This window comes from Akebia trifoliata, chromosome 14 (assembly GCF_017979445.1).
Source record: "Akebia trifoliata isolate Shusen 1 chromosome 14, ASM1797944v1, whole genome shotgun sequence".
NCBI lineage: Eukaryota > Viridiplantae > Streptophyta > Magnoliopsida > Ranunculales > Lardizabalaceae > Akebia > Akebia trifoliata.
In genome coordinates this window covers 6,737,192-6,763,005 of record NC_141388.1, presented here as the reverse complement: position 1 = coordinate 6,763,005, position 25,814 = coordinate 6,737,192, and the positions used below count along the sequence as shown (strand labels likewise).

General features: G+C 34.0%; 4 protein-coding genes across 4 annotated transcripts in view; all 4 read left to right on the top strand.

Annotated features, from left to right (window-relative positions):
* LOC147385878 (protein fluG-like) overlaps positions 1 to 17,113 on the top strand; it is a 40,879-nt gene extending 23,766 nt beyond the window's left edge. The window contains exon 19 of the mRNA XM_086423879.1: positions 16,974 to 17,113. The gene's annotated coding sequence lies outside the window, so the exon portion shown is untranslated. The remainder of the gene's footprint in view (positions 1 to 16,973) is intronic.
* Positions 1,752 to 5,987, top strand: LOC147385880 (protein fluG-like). Its single transcript, XM_086423881.1, has 5 exons — positions 1,752 to 1,998; positions 2,308 to 2,559; positions 4,860 to 4,928; positions 5,071 to 5,185; positions 5,836 to 5,987. The coding sequence occupies exons 1-5, from the start codon at positions 1,834 to 1,836 to the stop codon at positions 5,859 to 5,861; spliced, it is 627 nt and encodes a 208-aa protein (XP_086280007.1). The 5' UTR covers positions 1,752 to 1,833; the 3' UTR covers positions 5,862 to 5,987.
* Positions 5,940 to 17,113, top strand: LOC147385879 (protein fluG-like). Its single transcript, XM_086423882.1, has 13 exons — positions 5,940 to 5,991; positions 6,089 to 6,184; positions 8,006 to 8,054; positions 8,988 to 9,253; positions 10,450 to 10,622; positions 11,607 to 11,727; positions 11,814 to 11,866; positions 11,951 to 12,080; positions 13,330 to 13,475; positions 14,057 to 14,245; positions 14,729 to 14,959; positions 16,127 to 16,271; positions 16,898 to 17,113. The coding sequence occupies exons 3-13, from the start codon at positions 8,009 to 8,011 to the stop codon at positions 16,958 to 16,960; spliced, it is 1,563 nt and encodes a 520-aa protein (XP_086280008.1). The 5' UTR covers positions 5,940 to 5,991; positions 6,089 to 6,184; positions 8,006 to 8,008; the 3' UTR covers positions 16,961 to 17,113.
* Positions 17,114 to 19,076: 1,963 nt separating this feature from the next.
* Positions 19,077 to 23,654, top strand: RPL9 (ribosomal protein L9). Its single transcript, XM_086423925.1, has 7 exons — positions 19,077 to 19,280; positions 19,418 to 19,545; positions 20,574 to 20,619; positions 22,496 to 22,593; positions 22,677 to 22,724; positions 22,963 to 23,146; positions 23,354 to 23,654. Exons 1-6 carry the CDS (start codon positions 19,137 to 19,139, stop codon positions 23,081 to 23,083), a joined length of 585 nt encoding a protein of 194 aa, XP_086280051.1. The 5' UTR covers positions 19,077 to 19,136; the 3' UTR covers positions 23,084 to 23,146; positions 23,354 to 23,654.
* Positions 23,655 to 25,814: the final 2,160 nt, after the last annotated feature.

Below are 25,814 nucleotides of genomic sequence, written 5' to 3'. Positions count from 1 at the left end.
CAACATTTTCCTTTCAAAAATTAATTAACTTGATTTTGGAGATGTAGTTTAATATTTTATCACATGTGACTTTTCAACTCGATTTTAGATTTTTTGTTTCGACCAAAATAAATTTGAATATATTAATTTTATATGTTAAGATGATGGCATTTTTGGAATCTAATTGTTGGAATTATTAACTTTTCAACTCAACCTTCTCTCGTTATAATAGTAAAGATGATGATGATAATTGTAGAATCCACACCATTTGGTCAAATATTGATGCTGTCCAATATGCCTAGGTCATGGCAGGTAGACTAATCTACATAGGCTAATTTAATTACACATCTAGGGTGGTTGAATAGGGATTGTTGGTATATGGTTTTGAAAAAAATATTATTTAATATTGCTTTGTATGACTTTGGACCTGATTTTATTTGTTTTTGGTACATGACTTTAATATATTTTTCAATAAATAAATCCTTATTTATTAATTCTATAAAAAATATGTATTATTTTATTTGAATTATACTTTTGTTATTTTATTATATTTTCTCCATCTTGCACTTCTTTTATTGAATTATCAAACTTCAAATCCGAGCTAAAACTTTATTTATTTATTTTTTGATCCCTAAACTGAAATTCAATTATAGTCAAGTTATCATTATTTTTCCATAAGTGTTGTTGATCAATTGTAAAATTAACAGAGACTAAAAAATTTCTTTATTACCTGGCCTTGAATCTTTTGAATTGTATTAAAATTTTAGTAATATTGTTATCTGACATGTAATAACTGAATTGAATCGAGGCGCAAATTTAATCGTTCTCTTTAAGGCGTTTCAAGTATTTGTAAAATTTTAGAAATGCAAGTAGAACAATGACACGACGCTCTAAGGACACAACTGTCCAATATCAATTAGATCTTCTTCTATATATTGCATCTTAGACAAGAATCCAAATTCACACCCAAAATCTTTGCAAAATAAAATAAAGTAAAAAACAGTTATTTAATTTAAGAAGATAGAACAGGAAAATAAACTTGAGTAGAAAAGAATATCACTCGAAAGGAAAGAAAGAATATAAAGATCTACTTTCCCTTAGGGATTATGTTTGAATATATAGAAAATAAAAGCTTAAATGGCTAATATGTTTTTAATACTTTAATTAGTATAATTTAAATGGTAAAAATTAATTAATTAAATAATAATTAATTATTATAAAATGTAATTCATAATAAAAAGATTAGTAATTAATGAAAGACACCTCACCTCAACACATTTGACTCGGCTCAACGCGCGTGTGTCATTGATTTAACTTGGTGTAGAATTTCCCCGTTAGGACCCAATCTAAAATGTAATTTGTAAGAAAAAGATAAGTAACTAATCAAAGACACCTTATCTCACCACACCACATCGACCTGACTCGGCTGTGTGTGTGTGTGTGTGTCAATGATGCAAATTGTCGAGATTGGCCTTGTGAAATATCCATATTTCTCTATTTAAGGAAATAGCAAATTAATATCGACTGTCGTGGAGCATAACTTACGAGCTGATCCGTTAGCCGTAGTTTTTTGAATCTTAACTTGGAGGTTTCTATTGGGAGAAGATTGAGATGTACCGTATCAACATCTTTTTAATATACAAACCGTTGATATTCATCGATATTAATATCATAAAATTCGAGGACCAGCTTTCAAATTTTTTTTTAATAATTATTATATTTGAAATAAATTTTAATGATGCAAGATTATTTTTGAACCTCAGATCTATTGCATCAAAACTCCCACAAAAGAAATTCAACGATTCATGTTTCAACTACATACACGACCAACTCCTGATCCAGAGAGACAGAGAGATGGAGAAGTATGCGGAGCTGAGAGAAGCAGTGGAGAAGGTGGAGCTGGTGGACGCCCATGCGCACAATATCATCTCCCTCGACTCCACCTTCCCTTTCTTAAGATGCTTCTCTGAAGCAGAAGGCGAGGCCTTATCCTACGCACCCCACACTCTCTCTTTCGAGGTAAACTTCAATCTTTCTGTCGTGCGCTTGTTCACCAGTCACTGTTGGATTGAATAGCATCAATGGTATAAAACATGAGTTTGACTAGTAGTCAAACGAGTTGAACTTGCACGACACCTCTGAGTCACTCAATCGGGCGATCCCCTATTATTTTCTCGTTAAACTTTTCAATCCTTGCCTTGGATTTTTTTTTTTTTTTTTTAACTTTTGATTTTGATCAAGAAATTAGTGTTTTTTCGGTATAACTCAATCACACCGATAAAAATCTGATTTTTTTTCCCTCTCTTTTTGGAATTTTATGAATGACAGAGAAGTTTGAGAGAGATTGCAGAACTGTATGGTTGTGAGAAATCCTTGGATGGGGTTGAAACACATCGCAGATCCTCGGGATTACAATGGATTAGTTCAAAGTGCTTTGGAGCTGCTAAGATCTCTACCTTACTTATTGATGATGGAATTGAGTTCGACAAAATGCATGATCTCGATTGGCACAAGAGCTTTGCACCTGTTGTTGGTAGAGTGTTGCGAATTGAACGTCTGGCCGAGAAGATTCTTGATAACGTGAGACATTTTTGATTTTTCGAATATTTTTTGCTCTTTTTTACATGAATTTTTTCTTCTTTCCGATGTTTTTTTTCTATAAATGTTCTCTTCTTGGAGATATATTTTTATTATCTAAAATATTGAATAAGGGAATTTTGAAGATAACATTAGAAAAGTATATTTATAATTTTAGAAAAGTGACAAATGTGATTTTAGGTATCGTGGGATTGTAATTTATTGATTTTTGATGAAAATTACTCTCATCGTATTAAGCTTAAATGTAAAGGTGGGGTCTTTTGTGGGATTCCAAATTTTGATGTCGGACCACTTCTACTCAGCCTTTTCTCATTGTAATAATAAAGATGAGAGAAGGTGGAGATGTGGAGTAGAGACTTGTTGACTCCAGGGGCCGAGCCAGGATTTTGTTCATGTGGGGACAACCAAGAGTAGAAAAAAATTTGTGGGGACAACTAAGAGTGAAAAAAAAAAATAGTTGTGGAGGCAACAGTGACAGATTTTTTTATCTGTTGCTAAAATCTGTCCTAACAAGTCACTAATCCATAGACATTGAAACTTCTTGTGGGAGCAAGTGACCCCACTGTAAATCCGCCCCTGCTTGAAGTTTTAAATTTTAAAAGTGCCCCCACAATCCAGTTAAACTTACTAATAATTGGGGTCTTTTCTTTCAAAAATGAAATAAGTTACAAATGCACCACTCCCATAATTGGGTAGTTAATTATGTTAAAAGAGCGGTGCCGGAGTGACCTCAAGATTGGACCTCATATCGCACATCTTAATGTGAAAGTGGATAAGAACCACAAATGCTTTTTCACTTTCATGTCAAGATGTGCTATGTGAAGTCCAATCTTGAGGTCACTTCACCATTAGTCATGTTAAAATTACAAAAATATCCTTTACATCTCCATTATTATAGTGGGACCTCTAATGCAAATTCAAAATCGGCTTAGTTAATATTTTAGATTACAATACTGCCCTAGGAATATAGTAAATGATAAACTTTGATATAAAATAAGATTATCTATTTAAAATTTCTAAAATAATTATTTAAATGATAATTTAATTTTATGTAAATCCTAATTTTATGTAATATATATTGCATAGAGAGAGAAAGATTTGTTTATTTTCTTAAATTTGGCTATGTTCATGCTTTATATTTTAATGTTGTGTACCTATATATTTGCAATCTGCATTTTTTCATGTGTGAGGTATATGCCTTAAGATGCTTCTCAAGGCAAGGCTCATTAAACAAATCACAAGGCCCAAGGAAGAAATGTAAAAACAACTGAGGCTTACATCATTTGGCCAATGCTTGTGCCTCACTTTTCATTATTTTTCTTTTGTTTCTTTGTTACTATTGGCAAGGTTCAAAATCTCGTCTCGAGGCAATGTTTCGACCGAGAGAAAATCAAGACTCTCAATGGTATGTCTTGGAATATCCTGAGACATACCGAAACATTCCGAGAAAATCCAAAACATTCAATGTTTAGGAGTCAATGTTTCGTTTTGATCTTGGTTGAAATCGAAATATCTGGAATGAAACATTCTGAAATGAAAACTTTGAAGCCTGATTGCTGGCACACAAAATAATGGGAGCATTTAGAAATAAATTGAGATAGAAAATAATTATTTGCTGTAGAGATATAAATCATACTAGGCAAACAAAGATAAAATAAATAAATAATGGAGCTTAAATGTTTATTTCTGATTATGCCATTTCTATATTAAGTTATAGAAGTTAAGATTAGTTCGAGTATGAACAATGTCAACTATAGATCCTGTGTTAGGAATGATCTCATTATAAATTATTAATGCAAATCACAGTTTGTTCTCAACAAAATAAAGAGAAGAGTACAGAAAGTTAAAGAAGGAAACTACGCTAAGGAAGAAATAGAAAGTTTCCAAAAATAGTAAAAATTTTACCGAAATAAAATTTTCAAAGCATAGTAAAAATCCTAATTTGACTCGAACTTTGATATTAATCTTAAAATACTTAATAGTACTGTCCTAAAAAAGTTAGGACACAAAACATCTTAAAATTGACCTAAAAACATTAAAGTAGTAATTTACTAAAGATGGTAAATTTCAGATTCAAACTAAAATAACAAATTTCAGGCTACTGTATCGGTTATTTTTGCTATTTCTTGGTTGGGGATCCCGATGATAAATTGAGTTTTAATATTTATGTAGCCTCTTTGTTCACTATAATACCTTGAATAAGTTAATGGAGAGAGCGTCTTAATTTAATTTAATTTTTATTTTTAAAATTTGAGGTGTATCCATACATTTTCTTTTTTCAGGAGATACCATATGGATCAAAATGGACAATGGATACGTTCACCGAAATCTTCAGGGAAAAGTTGAAGGCATATCCTTTCATATTTATGTTTTCCAAATCTTATCTTTTATTGTTAAATGGTAAAAGAAAAGGCTTTTATGAAGAAGATGATCTTTTGTTGGTAAAAGATGTCAGTCCTTCATTTGGTTAGTTTCCTTAGCACCTTTGTTACAGTTGTCCATAAATGTGTTGCCTTGAAGAGCATAGCTGCTTACCGAAGTGGTCTAGAAATCAATCCACTTGTTACTAAGAAAGATGCTGAGGAAGGACTTACTGAAGTCTTAAGTTGTAAGTATGAGATATATGCATTTAATATAAACTATAATCAAATACGTTGCTATAACTCTTTCATGTCCAGCAGAAGATGATACTTTTGTCACTTCTTGCAGTTGGGAAGCCTTTTCGGATCAAGAATAAAAGCTTCATTGACTATATCTTTATGTGTAGTTTGAACTTTGCTTTGTGCTTTGACTTACCGATACAAATACACACAGGATAATACACGAGTCTTGATTTCTTCACACTTACCAAACTAATGCATCCTAACACACATATTTATCTAGATCCCTATTTATTTTGCAAGGAATATGGTTGGCACTTGTAGAGATATGCATTTAATTCTATCATTTTCTTATTCAATTTAGTTAAGCCAAGATGTCTTTTATTTTCTTAGTGGTTACAAAAATACTTCGTGTAGTTTCACTTATTTTGTAAAATAGAGCGATCCTTACATACAAGGCTTCTCTTCTTTAGAGGTTCATTCTTTGGCTAGAGAGTCCCCCATACATTTAACATGAGTATGCATTTGATCATAGAACTACAAGATTCTCTGCTATATTCTTGTACTTTCATTAGTTTTTATTGATCTTTTTTCTTTTTTACCTCTTTTTTTTTTTTCCATAAATACTAAACTTCTTTTTAAAAAAATTGGGTATCAGTTTTGGAGATAGAGATTTGGATTTGAGGCTGAGTAATCCCCTTCATCTGCGAGCCCTTCTTGAAGACAAGAGATATTCTAAATGTTGTATTGTGCTCCTACATGCATCCTATCCTTTTCTAAGGAAGCATCATATCTAGCCTCTGTTTACCCTCAGGTATGTTATTTTGTACTTTGAATATGGCCTTTTGGACTTTTATTCAAGTCAAAACTTACAAGTTCCTTCACAGATTTAGTAATGCTTTCACAATCAGGTTTACCTTGATTTCGGATTGGCTGTGCCAAAGCTTAGTGTCCATGGGAGGATAACTTGTGTCAAAGAACTTTTAGAGTTAGCTCCAATAAAGAAGGTGAGCACTTGAGCTTTCTTTAATATTTTAGGTCAATTGTGCATTGTATTTATGTTATTTTTGATGCATCTATCATGTTGAAAAGATTTTCATGCTTGTTTGATTATTTCTGTTGTACATGATCTCTAAATTTGTGAAGCAAGGACCACTTCTATGTTGACCAATTATAATAATGTTTCTATTATTGATTTTTTAAGTGGAGGAAGATTGTATTACAGATGTAGTCTCTCATTTATTAATTATGTCTCACTCTTTTTGAGATGCTATCAATGAGTCTAAACCCTGCAATACAATTGCATTTACTGCTCCAAAAAATATTTGCACCAAGCGCCAATGATGTCTTTCTCATACTATTTTTCATTTATTGTAAGGAGTTGATAATTTTGATACATAGTTAATGTATCTTCAACAAGGTTAAGAGTGACCTATCCAAAAAAAAATACAAGGTTAACCCCCGGTTGTGAAGTGCAGTCAATGACTCTCAAGCTATTTTCCAATGATACAGTGTTCGTTTGGGCAAATTACAAGTCAGACATGACACACACACAAAAAAGAAAAGAATGAAAAACTAGTTTGAGGAGGAATCTGGAATAGGAAAGTGCCTATATTATTAATATAAAAGAAGTCCATCAAGTAGTAGTTGCAACAATGACACACTGAAAATCCTCAAAGAGAACATTCATGAGAGAAATTCTAAGAGGAGGTATTAGAGATGTATCATCCAACATTGGTTTTGCTTGACGGGCTTAGAGGATGGAGAAGCTGAGGTGACAATGAAGATGTTGAATTTGAATTCTTGCTTGTCCTGTTGCTTTGAGTGAGGCTCATGGAGACTATCAGATGTGAGAAAGAGAGAGAGAGACGAGAGAAGACCACCTCATGTAATATCATCTCTTGATTATTAGACTTTGAATAGTAGATTTTGGTGGTGTTTTGGCTGTGAAGTAGTGATCTGAAGGTCAGGCTCAAGTAAATTTCTCCACAAATGTTTTCTAGTGCATCCTAAAATCTCAAGCAGAGGCTGTAGATGACCTGTTAATTTGAGGTTCAGATTTTGTCTCTGTTTGCAGATAAATCTCAAGGTCTTCTAATGTGTTCCATGATCAATGAAAAGATGAAAATGGGTACAGTTCTATAAGGCCAATTAGCTCAAAAAACGACCAGTATGCCCCATGAATAGGATAAAGACATTCATGAACATGATATTTTCTGCATCTCTTATACTTTCACCAAAGTGAACCTATATCAAAGTTTAAAATCTCATCTCGAAACATTCTCTCTATCTGGAGAATATCAAAGCTGTCTCCGAGACAATCCCGAAACATTCAATGTTTCATTTCAGTCTCGGCTGAGACATTTTGAGATGGTACAAAACTTTAAATCTATGCCTATAATTGTTTTTCTGATTGAGACAATTCCTTGCATTGTATCTGATCTGAAATCTGTACTTTATTTTCAATTTGTGATGATGATTCAAGCCTATACTAGGCTGAAAGTCGAGGTTTGTGTATTTGTTGGAGTAGTGATGCTAAATCCAAATTACCTCTTTCTTCAAATCTCTGTTCAGAATGTGAATCTACTTTTAGCAACCAAATAACTTGGCCGTGTGGATGCATTCTCTTTTAACATAAGCTTCATACCGCCTCACTATGAATTAATTTTTTTTTTTTTAACTTCTATTGTTTCTATTTACTATTTTTCCATGAGTATGGTCCTGGAAATAGTTAAATCGATGAATAACACAATGCCTGGGCATTTATTATGTACTGTCGTTTTCTCATTTTGTATTTATAACAGTTAACCTTAGCTTATTTTTTGCAGGTGATGTTCAGTACTGATGGCTATGCATTTCCTGAAACTTTCTACTTAGGTATGTTTAAATTGTTTATTATCCAAAAGACATTCTAGCATAATTCAGTGTTGAAATTATTGTGCATTCATGGGAAAACATTGCATTTAAAGCCTAATTTATGGTTTTTCATATTCAAAAATATCTGATGGCATTTTTTAAATGTACAGGGCGATAAATTGATATGCAAATTGAAGTTGTCAATTATCTAAGTTGGCCGTGATTGTCAATACCATGTCCTGCTTTTGTAACTTGCCTTCACCCACTAAGTGACAACTACTAATCATTAATGATCCACTTGCCTTCAAAAACTAAATAAATACTTGATACATAAATTAAAATATGATCTAACATTTTGTGTCATAGGGAGAGTAAACCCAAGTCACATGATGCAATGACAGAAAAGAAGCAACATTTCTGGCACCCTTGAGCAACCCTTTACGGTTCATGTATACAGTAGTATGGGTAGTACATGCCACAGACCTGTACTTAACTTCAGGATTGTACTAGCAATGTTCTGTGTTGCACACCTTCATCATTTATGGATCTTTTCAAATATGTTGTATCCAATGTCTAATATTGGTTATTAGGATTTGTGACGTAGTCAGCTCAAGTGGTAGTGTACCAATCCATCTAAAGAGTATCAATCTACTTATCTTGCAGTGTACAACATCATGTCTCTATGACTTTCATTAAATACTTTTAAATCAACTTTGCATATTTATGTTTTTCTTCAGTTCCCTTGCCACTTCATACCTGGGAAGTAAGTTTTGGTCATTTACCATTTATATGTTATTTGTATGCAGAGGTTAGTTTGTCTCTTGCTCAAAATTCGTAGCGCTAACATGGATTCTCTTCTCTTCTCTCAATCTATTGAATGTTATATATTCTTGTTTGCTGGGTCACATGAACTATTATATCTAGTTATTTATTGTCTTTTGGTTGATTCTATAGGTGCAAAGAAAGCTCGCGAAGTTATATTTTCTGTTCTATGTAATTCTTGTGATGATGGTGATCTTACAATTCCTGAAGCTGTTGAAGCGGCTGAAGACATTTTAAAGCAAAATGCAGCTCGACTTTATAAGATTAGTAGGATTATATCTACTTCCAAGAATTCTATACCTCACAACCCTGTAACAATAGAGAATAATGTTGCACAACAGGATATTGTATTTGTTCGCATTATTTGGGTTGATGCTTCTGGACAACACAGATGTCGTGTGAGTTCTTTGCTCTTCATATATATGTTTGCTCCAACCACTTACTATATCATTATGTTTTTTTTTCATCACCATTTTTCTCCAAGAGAAGTTTTGGAATATGTTAATTAGTTGAAACACATGAAAAATGAATTTAGTTGAAAAACAAATAAGTGCTTGGACAAGATCCTCCTTAAGAATGAAAATAATAATAGATATTAACTCTCTTCATTGTTGTCTACGCCACTTTCATACACCTATCACTTTTCTTCTTCTTCTTCTTCTCCTTCCCTCCCTCTTCTTATTTGTATTTGCATGGGAATTCATAGGCATATTCACACGTCTTGTTTGTCTAGAGATGAAACTCTTGTGTGTTAAAGTCATAACCATATTCCATGCACCTTGGTGATGGCTACAACATTCACCATAGGTGTAGCTATTTATTCTTTCTTCTTGTTCTAGATTATTGTCAGTTCATACATAATACAATACAAAAAATAGAAAAAGAGATTTGGTGATGCACACTTTTATAAAAGACATGGCCAGAGGAAAATAGGATTGCCTTCATGATTTGTGTAGTGAAACTCCAAATAGTTGGAATAAGGCTCTGATGGTGATGATGCCATTCCTGTTTTTAGCTAGAGAAATATTTATTGTATGTGATGACTTGAGGTGGAGGGAAGGAGAGACAAAACCAGTAAATGATGTCTGCATAAATCTTGTATGAAACACATGCCCAAGGCCAGGAATATACTTGGTTTGTTGGTGTATAACTTTTTTTTTTAGGGTTTTAAGAAATATTATCATTGGTGAAAGATGCCAACTCACTTGTTAATGTTAAAGATAAGTTTCAGTTGCATAACACTATCTTGGGCTTGGTTATTGTCTCATGTCAATGATTTAAGTGCAAAGTCCAACAAATTATATATTTCTTGATGTGTTATTTATTATTACAATTTCTTCATGCATTGTCATGCTTTTCTATAGCACTGCATTTAAATTTATGCTTACCGTCCTGATATTTTTTTTGTCACATTGTAAGAATAAAGATGTCAAATTACTACATTTTTTGTAGTATTATCAACATAAATAATGCCTCAACTGAATATACCGTCTGATGTAGAGTGGAATGGTGAAATAGGCTTCATGTTTCAGACCCCAATATTTGGGATAGGATGTAAGATGATTATGGTTCAATTAACAACTTATCGTATCAGGTAGTCCCAGTAAAGCGGTTTTATGATGTTGTCAAGAAGAATGGCGTAGGTTTAACGTTTGCATCTATGGGAATGAGTTCAAGTTGTGATGGACCAGCTGATGGGACTAATCTAACTGGTGTGGGTGAGATCAGATTGATGCCTGATTTGTCAACAAAGTGGAGACTTCCATGGTAATACAAATTATGTTCTTTCACCTATCAGTGGCATATCTGGCCTTAGACACTTATTTTCTCACGCTTGCTGCGACTATTTACATTTTGGACATGCATCTGCTCAAATAGCCAAACAAAATTATTTTCTCTTGCTTCTATCTTTTTTCTTTATTTTTTTTTTATGTATGAAATGTATGTATTCTTTGTTGACAAACCATTTACCTTAAAAGACCGATCTGATGGGGAAGGCGTAATTATGAATATAAGAGGGCCACGGGTTGAATTGGGGCACAATACGTGAGCACGTGACACCTGGGAGCGGAGGCAGATAACACAACACTCAACACTCCCCCTCACCTATAAGGGTGGAAAATTCCTCCGAGGAGACTCGAACCCATGGACCTGTATGAATGTAGCGCACTGATACCATGTTGACAACCTTTTTACCCCAAAAGACTAATCTGATGGGAAAGACGCAACTATGAATATAAGAGGGTCATGGGTCAAATTGGGGCATGATACGCGAGCATGTGACACCTGAGAGTGGAGGTGGATAACACAACATTCGACATCCTTTTGGTGTATAAATTGCATAATTTTTTTTTGCACTTGTTGCACACCACATGGGCAATGTAGTTATTTACATGTTTTATGTTATTCGTGGCATGGTTGAAATTATCGTGCCATTTTTGGTGGAACATTCCAGTTCCAGTCAAGACCCAAATATTGACCTTGGACTATTGAATGTTTCAGGAATGTTTTGGATTCTATCGGAATTTATCAAAATATTTTGGACAATATGGTCTTGATTTTTCTAATAACCGAACATTGTATCAAAATGATATTTTGAACCTTGATCCTTTGTACACATTAACTGCAACTGTTTGATCCATCAAATTTATGTTTCTATATGTCAATATGATTTACATTTGAATATGCTAAACTGATGTAGATGTGTATATATTTGTTATTTATATCAATTCCTTACCTTTGCCCCAACAGGGCACCCCGGGAAGAAATGGTTTTGGCTGACATGCAACTGAAACCTGGTGAAGCTTGGGAATATTGTCCCAGAGAAGCCTTACGAAGGGTTTCAAAAGTCTTGAAGGATGAATTTAACTTGGTAATTCAGAAATCAGAATTCAGATATTCCGAGTCCAGTGCTTGGAGCCATCTTCCTTATTTGTTTAAAAATACTTTTATGTGCAGGAAATGGATGCAGGATTTGAAAATGAATTTTATCTTTTGAGGAATGTGCTAAGGTATGTTATGCGATGTTTTCTTTTGTCTTACATTGCTTATACCTCTCATCTGCATCATCATAATCATAAGACGAGCTTCTCCAGGGAAGGGAAAGAAGAATGGGTACCATTTGATTCCACCCTCTACGCCTCCACTTCATCCTTTGATGCTGCGTCCCTTTTACTACAAGAGGTTAACTCGGCTCTCCAATCCATGACTATTTCTGTGGAACAGGTACAGAGGATCCATTGAAAATTAGATGATGTTTTCATATTGTGGGCTATGGAAGCATTCTCACTATTGTATTTGAGTGTGACATGTACAATCTATATATCCATCTATTTCCAGTATTTCATAAATCCTTCCATTTTACACTGTATGTCTATAATGAAGCATACACTTTATTTTTTTGGTAGAAACTATTTTATTATTATTTTTATATTTATAACCACTCACAAAGTTGGCACCTTCAGGCTGAGAAAAGAAAATGTTATTATTTTCTTCAACTTTAAGATATTGCCTCTAGCCATCACTTCTTGAGTCACTAGAGTAGAATTGAAACCCTGTAACATTCTCATTTTGCAATTTTAGAGCATGTAAAGAAAAGTGTACCCACAACCCAGAATGTAAAAGGAATTTCAGTAGCTTTTTATTGCTTTTATGTGGTTCACATATGATCTTAGGGGATTCTTCTACTTGACTGATTCTGATTTCAAGGAGTGAATACTCGCAAGAAGATTGATTTTGATTCCACAATATGCAAACTTGGAATCTTTTTCATTTGGATGTGAAATAATGTTGTGCTGAAGAAGTTCAAAGTCAAAAACTCTGTCTTGCTCAACTTATTAAGTTTTGCCATGCTGTGGCCTCCACAACTGATTTTTTTTGGGAACAAAACATTAAGGTTAGTGAGGTTTCAATTGAGAAGCTGAGAAATGTCTAATCATGTCAATGATATATGGCATTGCATCCACATCACCTTAAAATTAGATATGTACAAGTGTATCAGTATAAAGGAAAATATCTAGAGATTATTCATGATGATTTTATGATTATATATATATCTTTCTCTTGGTTATATATGCTTCTATGTTGTTTATCTATTATCAATATTCAGTAGAACATTGTTCCGTATTTGTATTTCTTTGGAATATCAACTTTTCAGTCCCATCACTAGTCATGTTTCTCCATTAAAAAATCTTTTCTGTAACTCTGTAAATAATTGTAATTTTAAAACTTTCATCTCGGTGCATCGCACCTTTGATATAGTGTTCTATCATACTGGTAATTGCTAATCAAGAAGATTTTTATTTAATTTACTTAACAGGGGCAACACATTTTCTTGACTTATTACTTGCTTTGCAACACTAGTTTTATATCCTAGCCTATGAAGTTATACATAATTATTTTAATGCTTACAAGTGCATGTAAGTAATTCCTTTTTGTAGTTGACTTTTATTGGTTACCTTCCTCAATGTTTCAGCTTCATGCAGAATCTGGGAAAGGTCAGTTTGAAATAGCACTGGGGCATACAGTTTGTACTCATGCTGCTGACAACTTAGTTTTCACGCGCGAGGTTATTAGGGCTGTTGCAAGAAAGCACGGGTTATTGGCAACATTTGTGCCAAAGTAAGTTTGTGTATTCACTACAATTCTCTACTTATTTATTTAAAATCCCTTTTGATTTTGTTATTTTTTGGGTCGTCGATGGTACTAGAAAACATATCATTGATATAAACATTGAACTTTATATTCTTCCACAATTATTTTCTTAGGAGATTATTTATATGGTCACAAATTAAAACATAAAATAAAAATCTTAGTGTTCATATTGTTCGCCATGAATTCTTCCTTGTGTACGCTAGCCTTAATGAGCTGTATACTATAGATTTTTTTTTGTTCTGTGTGCTTCTCTTATGCATTAGGAATGATTATTCTAATTTGTATAACTTTTATCATTGATAAATTACCTTGTTATTTATCCACCCCGAACAGCCCCCCCTCCCCGACTCTCTCTCCCCACACCCTAGTAGAGTTTTCTCACGTTCTTTCGACTCTGGATTGAATCAATTTACTTCAATAAACTTTGAGTTTAGACATGGATCAAACTCTCAATAGTTCCTTATTAGCAAAACTTCCACTTGAATACTTCTAAAACCTTTTTTCTTTCTTTCATGGAATCACATTTATGTTGCCCCTTACTATGTCAGGTACTCATTGGGTGATATTGGCTCGGGATCTCATGTGCATATAAGTCTGTTGGAAAATGGGAAGAATGTTTTTACGGCATCTAGTGGATCATCTGAATATGGGATGTCCAAGGTTGGGGAGGAGTTTATGGCTGGTGTTTTCTGTCATCTTCCTTCGATCATGGCATTTACAGCCCCACTTCCAAATAGGTTAAGATTGTTTATTTTTTTTAGTAAAACAATTCCACTATAAGCGCTTTTCGATAATTGTTCTTTTTGTGTTGTATATATAATGCTCAGTAAATGAATTAGTTCATGTATGGGCATACAGTCTTAGAATATAAACTAGATAAATATTCATTATATTGTTTTCCCACTAAACATTTCAATGACTCCTATATTATTATAATATGCTATGTTCTCTCTCTTTCTTTTTAGCCTTACTTCCCACTCTTTTTGTACCCCCTTGTGTAAATTTTTGTTTGCACTATCTTGTTCCCTAGAATAATTACTATCTAGTTCCCTAGAATAATGTGAATGCAGATGTTATACCGTTTAGTGACACTTGGCTTGAAGTTTGTAATTTCTTAATTAGTGGTCCCAAACTTAATTTATTGTACATACACCGGAAGGATGGCACTTCACTTGCAATCATCTCATGTATTCTTGTGCAACTGATTAATTGATGTGCAGTTATGATCGGATTCAACCAAATACATGGAGTGGAGCATACCATTGCTGGGGAAAGGAAAACAGAGAAGCTCCATTGAGGACTGCATGTCCACCTGGAATATCTTATGGATTTGTAAGCAACTTTGAGCTCAGGTCTTTTGATGGGTGTGCAAATCCGCACTTGGGATTGGCTTCAATAGTTGCTGCTGGGATTGATGGTCTTCGTAGACATCTGAGCTTGCCTGAGCCAATATAGTTGTGCAATTTTTTATACCATGAAAAGTGATTTAGTTCTCCTTTTTGTGTTTTTAATATATTATTCTTATAAGATATCCATTTTCAAACTTGGAAAGTTTTTAGACTCAATCATGGTTATCTATAAAACAATTCATCTTCCCATGTTTAGACTTTAATATCTTAACGGGGTTCCTCCCAAGTATTTGGATTTTGAAATAATCAGTATTTCTAAATATTGAATAGAATAATGCTGAAGTGACCTCAAGATTGTACCTCACATCACACATGCTGATGTGAAAGTGTATGGAAACCATAGATGATTTTCATCGAGATACGAGTGAAAAGCATCTATGGTTGCTATCCACTTTCACGTCAAGATGTGCGATATGAGGTTCAAGCTTGAGGTCACTCCAGCACGACTCTATTGAATAATATTACTTAGGCATTCTAGGTTGAAAACACTCTCCATCATCAATGCATCTGCCTTCTCTTTGAAGATTTTTAATTTTTATCTAATACATTTGTAAATGGTCAGTAATTAATCTTGGTTTTTTCCTTTCAATGTATAACCTCCTTAGGTTGGTTTGACTTCCAAAGTTTTATGTTTTTTTCCTTTTCTTTTCATTTTGGCTTTCCCCTTGATGCAAGCACTCATTAAACAAAACAAAAAGCTCTTTGGTAAAAATACAGTATTACACTTCTCTTTGTGCCAACGGGAGATCAATGAGATTCTAAAGTTTCATCATCTTATTTTTCAGCGTCATTTTCTTCACGTCAAATCCAAGAAGAATGAGTTTGAGGGCATCTTTGTTTGTAACTTTCCAAGTTTTCAGTTCTGATGCTTTGTGAAAGCTTAAGCATCAGGGCAAAAAAAAAATCCATGTATGGAATGCCGTGTGACTAACTGACCTTCAGTATGTGGACTAGTGAGCGAAAAAAAATAAAAAAGGAAAAGTTTTGCCAGAAAAGTGTGGCGTCTTCTATAATGTTGTACTTCTAGATCTGTCAAAGACAATGAAGTAGCCTTATTATTTCTAGTTTGATGATGAATCTTTTGCTTTTAAGAGTGTCACCGAGTCCTCATTTAACTCATTGTGGTCTCCTCTATGAATTCTTTTAATGCAAAACATATTTGATGATGGTTAATCAGTAATCTGACATATTGACACTATTTTATGGAACAGGAACAAATCCTTCTATTCTTGATGGAAAGCTTCAAAGACTGCCGAAAGAACTCAGTGAGTCTGTAGAGGCTCTTGAGAAAGATAGGATTTTGAAAGATTTCATTGGTGAAAAGCTTATGACTGCTGTCATAGGTGTTCGCAAGGTAAGTTATATTCCAAATAGCCTTCTTCTGAGTGTTTTAATTTACACATGTTGCCTTGAATGATGATGAAATGGAGCAAATATATGAACATCTTTTTACTTTAAGCGAATAAGAATATGAAGCACTACGAACACCCATTTTCAAATTAATCCAAAAATGTAAGAGAAACTAGAGAAGAAGAAGAGAGAATGAGTAGTTTTATTGGATTTGGTAGAAAGAATTCAACCACTCAAAACACTTGAGAAATAAGAAAATGTCTCCACAAGTAAAATCCTAAAAACAGCCTTAAAAAGTTTTCATTCTCCAGGGCTTTCCCTATTGGGTTCTCAAAGACAATGGACTCCTTAGTACTTGAACTCCAACTGAATTATTATTATTATTATTTTTAAATTTCTTACAGACTAGATCTGAGTCTAGGAGTCCTTAAAGTTTAAGCATCTTAGTTTATTAGCTCCATCAAGCAGACTTATGTCGTGATCTTGACATTGCAAGTTTAATCCCATCTTTCCCACCAAAGTAAAAGAGAAGAAAGAAATTTTTCGCTTCAGATTGAGACACAAATGAATTGTGAACTAAGTACAAGACCAGATCACTGACCTTGATTCCTTGTTTTAACTGGATTGCAGGCAGAGATTGACTACTATTCAAAGAATAAGGATGCATTCAAGCAACTTATATACAAATACTAATAACCTGATTCGGTTTCAAACAGGTTGGCGTTAATAAGAGTTTTTATGGCAAAGCAATACAAAATTATACTCATATGTAATAAGCATTTGCGTTGTTTGATTATTATTATAAATGTTTTGGATCCCTTTAATTTTATGTTTTATTTTTATTTTTATTTTTATCATGTCTCACATAGGTGTGTGAGGCAATATCATGGGCACTTGCTTTCTTATCTTCTTCAATTTTATTTGGTATAATAGACAACATTACATAGAATGAAGGAACACGATTTTTTCAACTTGACTCCAAATCTTTGGTTATGAGAAAAGTCAAAATGGTCCCATGAAATTTTGAACTATTGCATTGGTTAGTTAGTATGTGTACACTGTACTTAGCTAATCTAATGCAAACAAAATGATGACATGCCTCATTCCATCGTAATGTTTTGAAGACGATATGCCCCTTTACCTTGGTCTTCTCTAATAGGCTGATGAAAAATGATCTAAAAATCATCGACTTTTCTTTCCGATACTAATCATCTTCAACCCCTTGGATAAGACAACTAGTCTATATAAAAAGACCAGGTCATGCAGTATTTCATCATTTTTTTTCAAAGTTCATAGAATTTTATCCTCTACAATCTTGGCATGTCGGATCATGTTTTTGGATGCCACAAAGTGGTCCCAAGGAACGTTAGTAAGGGTGAAATCCTTACAAACTTAATAAGGCTAGTCGGATTCATTTAGGAATGTTAGTTATAAGTGAGGATAAATTATTTAATAGACCCTAAGTGGGGTGTTTCTTCTAAATAATCCCTAACTTTTGGATGGTGACTTGATAGTTCATTTGCTAAAGTTTTCTTTCTTGATTGTCTTTAAACCTCATCTCTGATTATAATATTTTTGGAGTATCTAAATTACTCTTTTCTTATCTTCTTCCATTGCTTAGGTTTTTCAACAACGATTACAATTATTTCGACCATTTTTATTATGAATGACGAATGAAGAATGATATACTTCTAATTTTGAATATTTCAATGTATTTTTTTTTTTTTATTTCAACGATTTGTAACAAAAAATGATGAATGAAATTGGGATTCTAATTTTTAAAAAATATTACATCACAATTTGTTGATTCGAGTGCCATTTCACAACTATAATATGACTCAGGATCCACTATGATATCTTGTACCTATAAAATAGGAACGATGTCTATGTGGCATGTTTCAATTGGAGTTAAAAACACCTAGGGCTCATAACCAAGCTGTGCATGCACTTATATTCGCCAATCCAAACATGCCACGCAAACATTGTTCCTATTGGATCGCAACTCTTATTATATATGCATTTTGGTTATCTTGAGAAGATTTATCCGAAATTGAAAAAATGAAAATAATAAAATAATAATGAAAAAAAAAAAATCGACAAAAACATAGATCATAGTTACATTGTCAAGTTTAAGATTTTTATTGTTGAGTTCCGCAATGTTTAAAAATTATTGAGTTTGACAATTTTTAAGAGTTATTACAACGGATATATCTGTCGTTATAATTCAACAATAATAAAGTTGGAACTCAACATTTTTTTTTAAGAAATCTAATTTTCTCCTTCACAATATGGACAAAGTGGAGTTCCTCATTCCCAAAGGGTGCTGCTATTCTAATTGGAAAGTCTTAACTGGGTTAATACTCGGCTGATGTGTTATAGACATAGAATCATAGATCTAATTTTTTGAGATACACGAATACACATATTTTATGGAGATTTGCATTTGTATATCCCAAGAAAACAAATCTATGGTTCAGTGTCTATAACACATCGAGTATTTGATCGAGTGAAGACTTTTTAGTTAGAAAATCATTATTCATTCGCAAAACATCTAATTGCCGCCTGAGAGTCCCACGTAATTCGTGGACTTGTTGCTCCAAAAAGAAGAAAAAGATGGGACCTCATATAACGAGGCTTTACCACATACTACATAGACACTAGCCTTAAATGGTAGGCCATTCTTACGGTCTATCCAATGCGTATCTGAAGGATGGCAATATTGTAGTTATCTTTAATAGAAGGGTCTTTTCTTAGCAAACGAAATGGTCTGTACAATTGTTACCACTTACCACACTGGAAGGCTTTAACAGTTGAACGTTAGAGAGTCTCAATAGATAAGAGAGAGAGAGAGAGAGAGAGAGGAGTGGCAATGGCATCAACAACAGCTCTGTCATGGAGTTCGTCTTCTTGGTTTCAGAGCTTAGGCGGAGTCACAAACGAAACCACGAGAATCTCGGAAAAGGGATCGGTTTTGTTGGTGGTAGCTCAAAAAAAAGCCCTCAAGACTCGAAAGGTAGGTTGAAATGACATAAAATTGAGACCAACTGAATTTAATGGGATTCTAGTTTAAAACTTTTTTCTGATATTGGGTTCTCAGTTTTTTTATTTATTTTGGTGATGACCCATTTGTTTGTTTGTGTGTTAGAGCAGATAATTCTGAAGGAGGACGTAGCAGAGCTGGGAAAGAAGGGGCAACTTCTAGACGTTAAGGCTGGATTTTACAGAAACTACCTCCACCCCATGGGGAAGGCTCAAATTGTCACCCCTGTTCTTCTCAAGTAAGATAAAAATACAAACCATATCTCCCAATTTTGCAGATTTTATTTTATTTATTTATTTATTTTTAACATTCTTAGTATGTATGTGTGGTATCAGAAGTAACCCATAAGACAGGAAGAAATTTTTCGCACTATTAGTGAACAATTTTATCACAAATAAACCCATAATATAGAGTGTTCCTTGAACTATGGTCCTTCCAATTATTTGAAGTTATCAATTAGAATAAATTACTTAGACGAAGTCGGATGGAAACTCATATCAGGAAATGAATTTATTAGTGTTAGTTGATTTGTGGGAAAGGTGGGGAATTGATTGTTAGTCAGGGAAAAAAATTTAATCAAACAGGTGGAGAGTGTGTTGGGTTTTGAATTAAACTGAATAACCAAGACGGATTTATCTAATAGTCTTCTAATAGAGAGCACGGCTTCCTCAATAATGGTTGGATGTTTATACTTCTTATCAAGCACTTTTAGGAGCGGAAAATGTCTTGGATTTCCTTCTTGGAGGTGGAAAGTTGTAAATATTAATGATCACAATTTAGCCACAAAAATTCTATTGAAAACTAAGTTCTGCACAAAGGCTTAATCCATATAGAAGAATCCCTGGTTAGATTTTTTTTTAGGGGTTGTATCTTGAAGCCTTGACCGAGAGTTTTGGTTTAAAATATGTCATCCCTTCAATCATCAATGTATATAAAGAAGTGTAAGGCTTGTACCTCAAGTGGTTGGCATTTTTTCACTGCAACATGAGGTCACAGGTTTGATCCCAGCTTATTCATAAATACAAAAAGTCAATATGCTAAAAAAACTCCCTTCAGTAGGGGGAACCTACTCGAATATTTTCTTTTACATACTTGGATTAGATACGTGAAGCTACCAACATAAAATCAAAGGAGGGCTTTTACTGATCAAATATTTCACATTACTGATCAAATATTTCACATGGAGTACAATGTGCTTGTACTGTATATTTTGATCATTCTTGCACTAGTGAATGGGATGACATTCTAGTAGTTCCATTTCTGCAGGGAAATGCGGATGGAAGAAGAGAGAATCGAAGCAGAGAAAAAGCGGGTAATCTCTCTCATATATTCTAGAATGGTGCAAGTTTTGCTCAATGCTTGTTCTCATACTCGAAAATAGATCGAGATATTGGCATTTTTGGTATGCCAGAGTAGTTCTGCTGTATCATAAAACACTGACACAAAGACTGTATGCAGCGTTTTTAGCTTCTTACCTACCAAAAGAGAAAATCATACCAGCCAATCATGAATAGGAAAAAAAAATAATGGACTGGAGATACTTTTCTAGCTGCCTCTAACCTTGTCTTATATGATTTGGATAAGTATTCCATATGTAATTTTTCAAGAAGTTAATATGTCATACAGTTGTCTCCACATCTGGGCAGTCATCATCTATGTGCATTTAAACTTTGCACCAAAAAACTTCATCTTGGACATACAGTTGAAACTTGAAAGTCTATCCTGTGTAGTAATTCCTCTCCTAGTCAAGCACATAAGCTTATGGGAATAAATAAAGAAATTTGAAGCCTTTTTCTGATAATTGCCTTCAACTAAGGAAATGCTTGTGAACCAACCAAAAACTTCGAGTCAAATCAGTTCTTGAGCAACCATGGCAACATATCTAGCTGGCTTCTACATTTTATTTATAGAAAAATTCCAAGGCCATCGATGCTTCTTGTTCTATTATGAACAAGGCAATACTACTTGTCATTGATTTGATGATTACATCATCATAATGCTAATGTTTGTTGATGACCATACATTTCTTGGGGATATGAGATGATTTTACCAGAGTATCATCCCTTAGTCTGAGTTTTGATTTCTAAAAATCATGATTGCTGCTATGGCATTGGGGCCACTTCATGACTAGAAAGCAATTGTGGTCTAATTTTAAGAACATTTTTGGAGGATAAAACTTTTTTTCCTTTTGAGTGATTTAGACATACTCCATGTTTTGGTGAATATTTGATATACCTCCCCTCCCCCCCCTTCCCCCCGGGCCGTGTTTCCAAACTGATGACATGGCCCTTGACCTCAGTATACTCGTATACTAACGAAAAATGACTTAAATACCCTCATCTCCAGCCTATAGCCAAAACCCCTTGATTTTTCTTGCCAAAACCAGTCATCTTTAACCTCTTGGTAAAAAAAATTTACCTTCACCTTCAATCTCATGATTCTCTATCTACGCCAACCTTCAAACCTCAAAAGAAAGATAGGACTTTTTTAGTGAAATAGAAGATGATGGAATTTTGGGTACAAAAATCAAGGCTTTGCTTCAAGAGGTTTAGGTGAGGTGAGCTTGAAGATGACATATTTCTGGGAGAAAAAAGAAGGGTTTTTGGCTAGAAGTTCAAGATGAGGGCATTTAGGTCACCTTTCAATAGCCTATAAGAGAAGATCAAGGTTGGGGAGAGGTTGGTTTTTTTTTTTTTTTTTTTGGGGGGGGGGGGGCATGTTAGTAGTTTGATAACACAGCGTATCTCAAATATTCACCGAAATATGAAGAGGGGGGTTTGTTTAAATCACCCTTTCATTTTTGGAAGGTAAACTGGTCTCAGGCTGGTCCGCAACCTCATGGTGGTGGTGCAGAATCTCCACCAATTCTGTTTTATGACTTTTTTAGTGTTTACTCTCACTAACTCAGTTTGTGTTCTTTTCATTTCTCATAGTGACATTTTTGTTTATATTTGTGGATACAACAGCATATTGAATATCATTAAATATATTTAAACACCCCCTATGTAGCAATATCTCTAATTTGGTCATTTCTGTCACTGTTAAGTTGCAAAAATGGATGTATGACACTCGATCATTTATTTTGATTTCTTCTTTGCTGGAACCATAATTCTAGTACTCAAGCCAGGCTTAAATACAGATAATAATAAATATAAAAAAAGGACTAAACAGCATTGGCGTATCTGCAGGTGAAAGAAGAGGCTCAACAACTTGCTGTAATTTTTGAAACTGTTGGAGCTTTCAAGGTGAAGCGCAAGGGTGGGAAATCAAAACAAATTTTTGGGACGTGAGTGAGATCAATTATGAATTAAAGCAATTAATTTTATCCATTCTCTACATTATATCTAAAATGCACGTTTGTTTTTTCAGTGTTACAGCTCAAGATATTGTTGACATAATCAAGGCACAGCTTCAGAGGTATTGTGTTCCTATTCTTGTAGTCCACCTGGAACTATATTGCCTAACCAAACCTTATAATAGGATGCCGACATTTTGTATGTCAATCATGAGACTGGAATTTTACATGCTTACCCTCAAAACTCGGTAGGCGGAAGCATCCAACCGCTTCAGAGATTATAATTCAGAAATGGTTCTCATGGCCTTGAGTCGATTCCCTCACCTTATTACCAGTAAATTTGTTACTTTGTATGTGTAGAGATGTTGACAAGCGGAATGTTTCTCTCCCGGAGATTCGTGAAACTGGGGAATACATTGCGGAGCTGAAGCTTCACCCTGAAGTTACTGCTCGAGTAAGGGTGAATGTTTACGCCAACTAAGACAAAGCATCATTCAAGACCATGTTGGATGGAATAATGCGTGAGCAGCTAACATCACTCAAGGTACATACTCCCACCATACAATTTATTGATTCCAGGATTTTTTATGAAGGCAAATGAAGGTGATTAGGAGAATATCTTGTTTATGGATCTTGGTATATAGTAATATGGTTTTGGGTGCTCAAAATTGCATTACAATATGCCACGCTAGCTATGGATCCAAGGCTGATCATTGTTCACTTAAACGATATATCAATCCCCGTGTTGCAGCTATCTTGCAGGAGGCACCTAAATGCACAATTAAACGCTGAAAGACACCCTGGGAATGATGATGAGCATATGTGTTTTTGGTGTATTGAGAAACATAATGTAGAGCTTTATCATTCCTTTTCCTTCTCTCTTTTTAGTTTTCAGATGGGTAAAGCTGAACTTAAGCTACGGGTCTAAGCCCAGGCTTTATCATTCTTGAGTTATGTTTTCTACAGTTCTGTTTATGTTCCTTGTCTATTAAAAAAAAAAATTGTGGAAGCTCTTAAGAACTATTGCATCAAAATCTTTATTTTGGATACCAGCTTAGAATTTGGGCAAATTTATTAACAAGCCCCGTAAATATTTAGACCCTTCTTGATTTTTGGTCGACCACGTTGCCTTCCACATGAGAGATGGTCATCTTTGGTAGAGGTTGCGAGAATGATCAGGTATGGTGCATAGTTTGTTGTATATTGAAGGTCAATTGGGAGGGGAAGGGGAAGGGGAAGGGGAAGGGGGAGGGGGAGGTTCTTGAGTAAGAATTCTTTCTGGTACAAGCTTCTAGCCCGTCTGGATACATGAAAAAAAAAAGTAACTTTTTGACTTTTGAAAGTTAAAAAGTCTGCTGGGATTCATTTTGAAAATTACTTATTAAAAAAAAAAAATTTATTTTTTAAAAAGCAGAAGAAGATTATTTTCTACATTCTAAAAGTTACTTTTTATTTTCTATCCAAAAGGGTTCTACATAACCGCTCTATCACTAACTGACATTAGGTTTTATACATGGAGCAGCGGGCTTGAGTTATAGCTCGTATCCATACCTGCAAACAGAGGCTGAAAACCATATTATTAATTTATGATTCATAGTGACATATATAAGAGAAAGTTGGAGCAAAGTATACAGTGGTGATCGCAGTGCTGTTGGGGATCTGTTACTGCAATGGACTTCGAAATAATCAATATTAACTGATCTCCTCTGAGGCACTATTGAATAGAAAATTTAAATAAATTAAAAAAAAAAGGGATGATTTGAATAGTAATGAATTGAGTTACAATAATGCGCATAATTATTAATTACATTAGATATCATCTAATTGATCAAATTCTAATTTCACAAAAACAATAATATGGCATACTATTGTACACTCAGTACAATCACAAAGCTTTTCTCGAAGATTTGGGGTCGGTTAAATGAATGGAGTTACTCCATTCTATTGTGTTCTAAAAGTGACTTTATACTTCTTTTATTATCTCTAATTACGTTCTTCTGAATTTTTCTCAAACATTTTTAGGACTTTCAGCTAAAATATTTTTTCTAATCAGGGATGTTATTGATTTTTACTGAACATGTCCAACTCCTCTCAATTCACTTTTTCGCAATTTATCTATTGAAGCTAGTCCTACATTTTTTGTATGCTTTACTACCATAAGGAGTAATTTTTCTCTTTGTTGTATAACCTCTGATAGCCCAATTAAAAGTACTCTCTAGGTCATAAAAGTTAAGAGTTGTGATAATATGACGCCCCCTTTCACAGACCCCTAATTCACCATGTGTATGTGTATCCCGAGGCAAATGATTTACAATTTTTTTTTATGGGGACGTGTATCATGGAGGGCGTCAGAAAATCATTACACTAAAAGTTATTAACATCTATGTCAAAATTCTCCCACTCAGCATCTTATTTCTCTACCTTTTTATATGCCTCCAAAGTCTTTTTGATGGTTTCCTTAAAAATGGAAAAATGATTCATAAAGAAATCAAAGTCCATTTTAGCTTGGATGCCCCTTGCAACTTGACCACCAATTGTGAATCACTTTTGCAACTTGACACTTACCCCTTTTGGAATCACTTACCAAATTTAGGGCCAAAATTCTATATGTAAAAAATTTCCAATTGGATTATTAGGGTAAGGAATATAAAAAGTTCTTAATTTTTTTTTTAACATACCTCCCTTAATTATTAAGCTAATTTGACTTGCTTCCCTTGACTTTTACCTGGAGTAATGAAGAATGACTAAACTAACCCTTTAGTGCATCTTTCTTTGTCAACTATTTGAATTATGAAGCAAAGTATTTCCTCCAATGATCCTTGACTTTGGTTTTGGAAGGAGAATCAAGAAACCACCAGTTAACTTGTCTTGAAGGATTAAACTTAACTTTATACCTTGATTGCACTTTAAAACATATACACACTTTTTAGAAATTAAAGCTAAAAATGCTTATTTTGGGGAATCTTTTATTATGTGGGGGCTTGGCCTTGGATGAGCTAAACACTCATGGCACATCATGCCTCCAAAAACAAACAAACAAAAAAAGAGCCACGTGGCATTTTGTAGGGAATTGGTTGATCAAACATTTTTAAGAGTGGTGGAGCAAAACTTTTTCCGATTCAGAATCTCTGCATGAAGTTCCATACTTCACAGCTGATTTCACTGAGCCAAGGATAATGTGCCACGTGGCCTTCCGCCCCTACTTCACAGCT

Bases quoted from the DNA above. Each gene is read 5' to 3' on its own strand.
- LOC147385880 (XM_086423881.1), top strand. From the start codon at position 1,834: ATGGAGAAGTATGCGGAGCTGAGAGAAGCAGTGGAGAAGGTGGAGCTG. The intron at 1,999-2,307 runs GTAAACTTCAAT...TATGAATGACAG, and splicing joins CCCACACTCTCTCTTTCGAG to AGAAGTTTGAGAGAGATTGC. The intron at 5,186-5,835 runs GTAAGTATGAGA...ATTGGGTATCAG, and splicing joins ACTTACTGAAGTCTTAAGTT to TTTTGGAGATAGAGATTTGG.
- LOC147385879 (XM_086423882.1), top strand. From the start codon at position 8,009: ATGTTCAGTACTGATGGCTATGCATTTCCTGAAACTTTCTACTTAG. The intron at 9,254-10,449 runs GTGAGTTCTTTG...TTATCGTATCAG, and splicing joins CTGGACAACACAGATGTCGT to GTAGTCCCAGTAAAGCGGTT. The intron at 14,960-16,126 runs ATAGTTGTGCAA...ATTTTATGGAAC, and splicing joins CTGAGCTTGCCTGAGCCAAT to AGGAACAAATCCTTCTATTC.
- RPL9 (XM_086423925.1), top strand. From the start codon at position 19,137: ATGGCATCAACAACAGCTCTGTCATGGAGTTCGTCTTCTTGGTTTCAG. The intron at 19,281-19,417 runs GTAGGTTGAAAT...GTGTTAGAGCAG, and splicing joins AAGCCCTCAAGACTCGAAAG to ATAATTCTGAAGGAGGACGT. The intron at 22,594-22,676 runs GTGAGTGAGATC...TTGTTTTTTCAG, and splicing joins TCAAAACAAATTTTTGGGAC to TGTTACAGCTCAAGATATTG.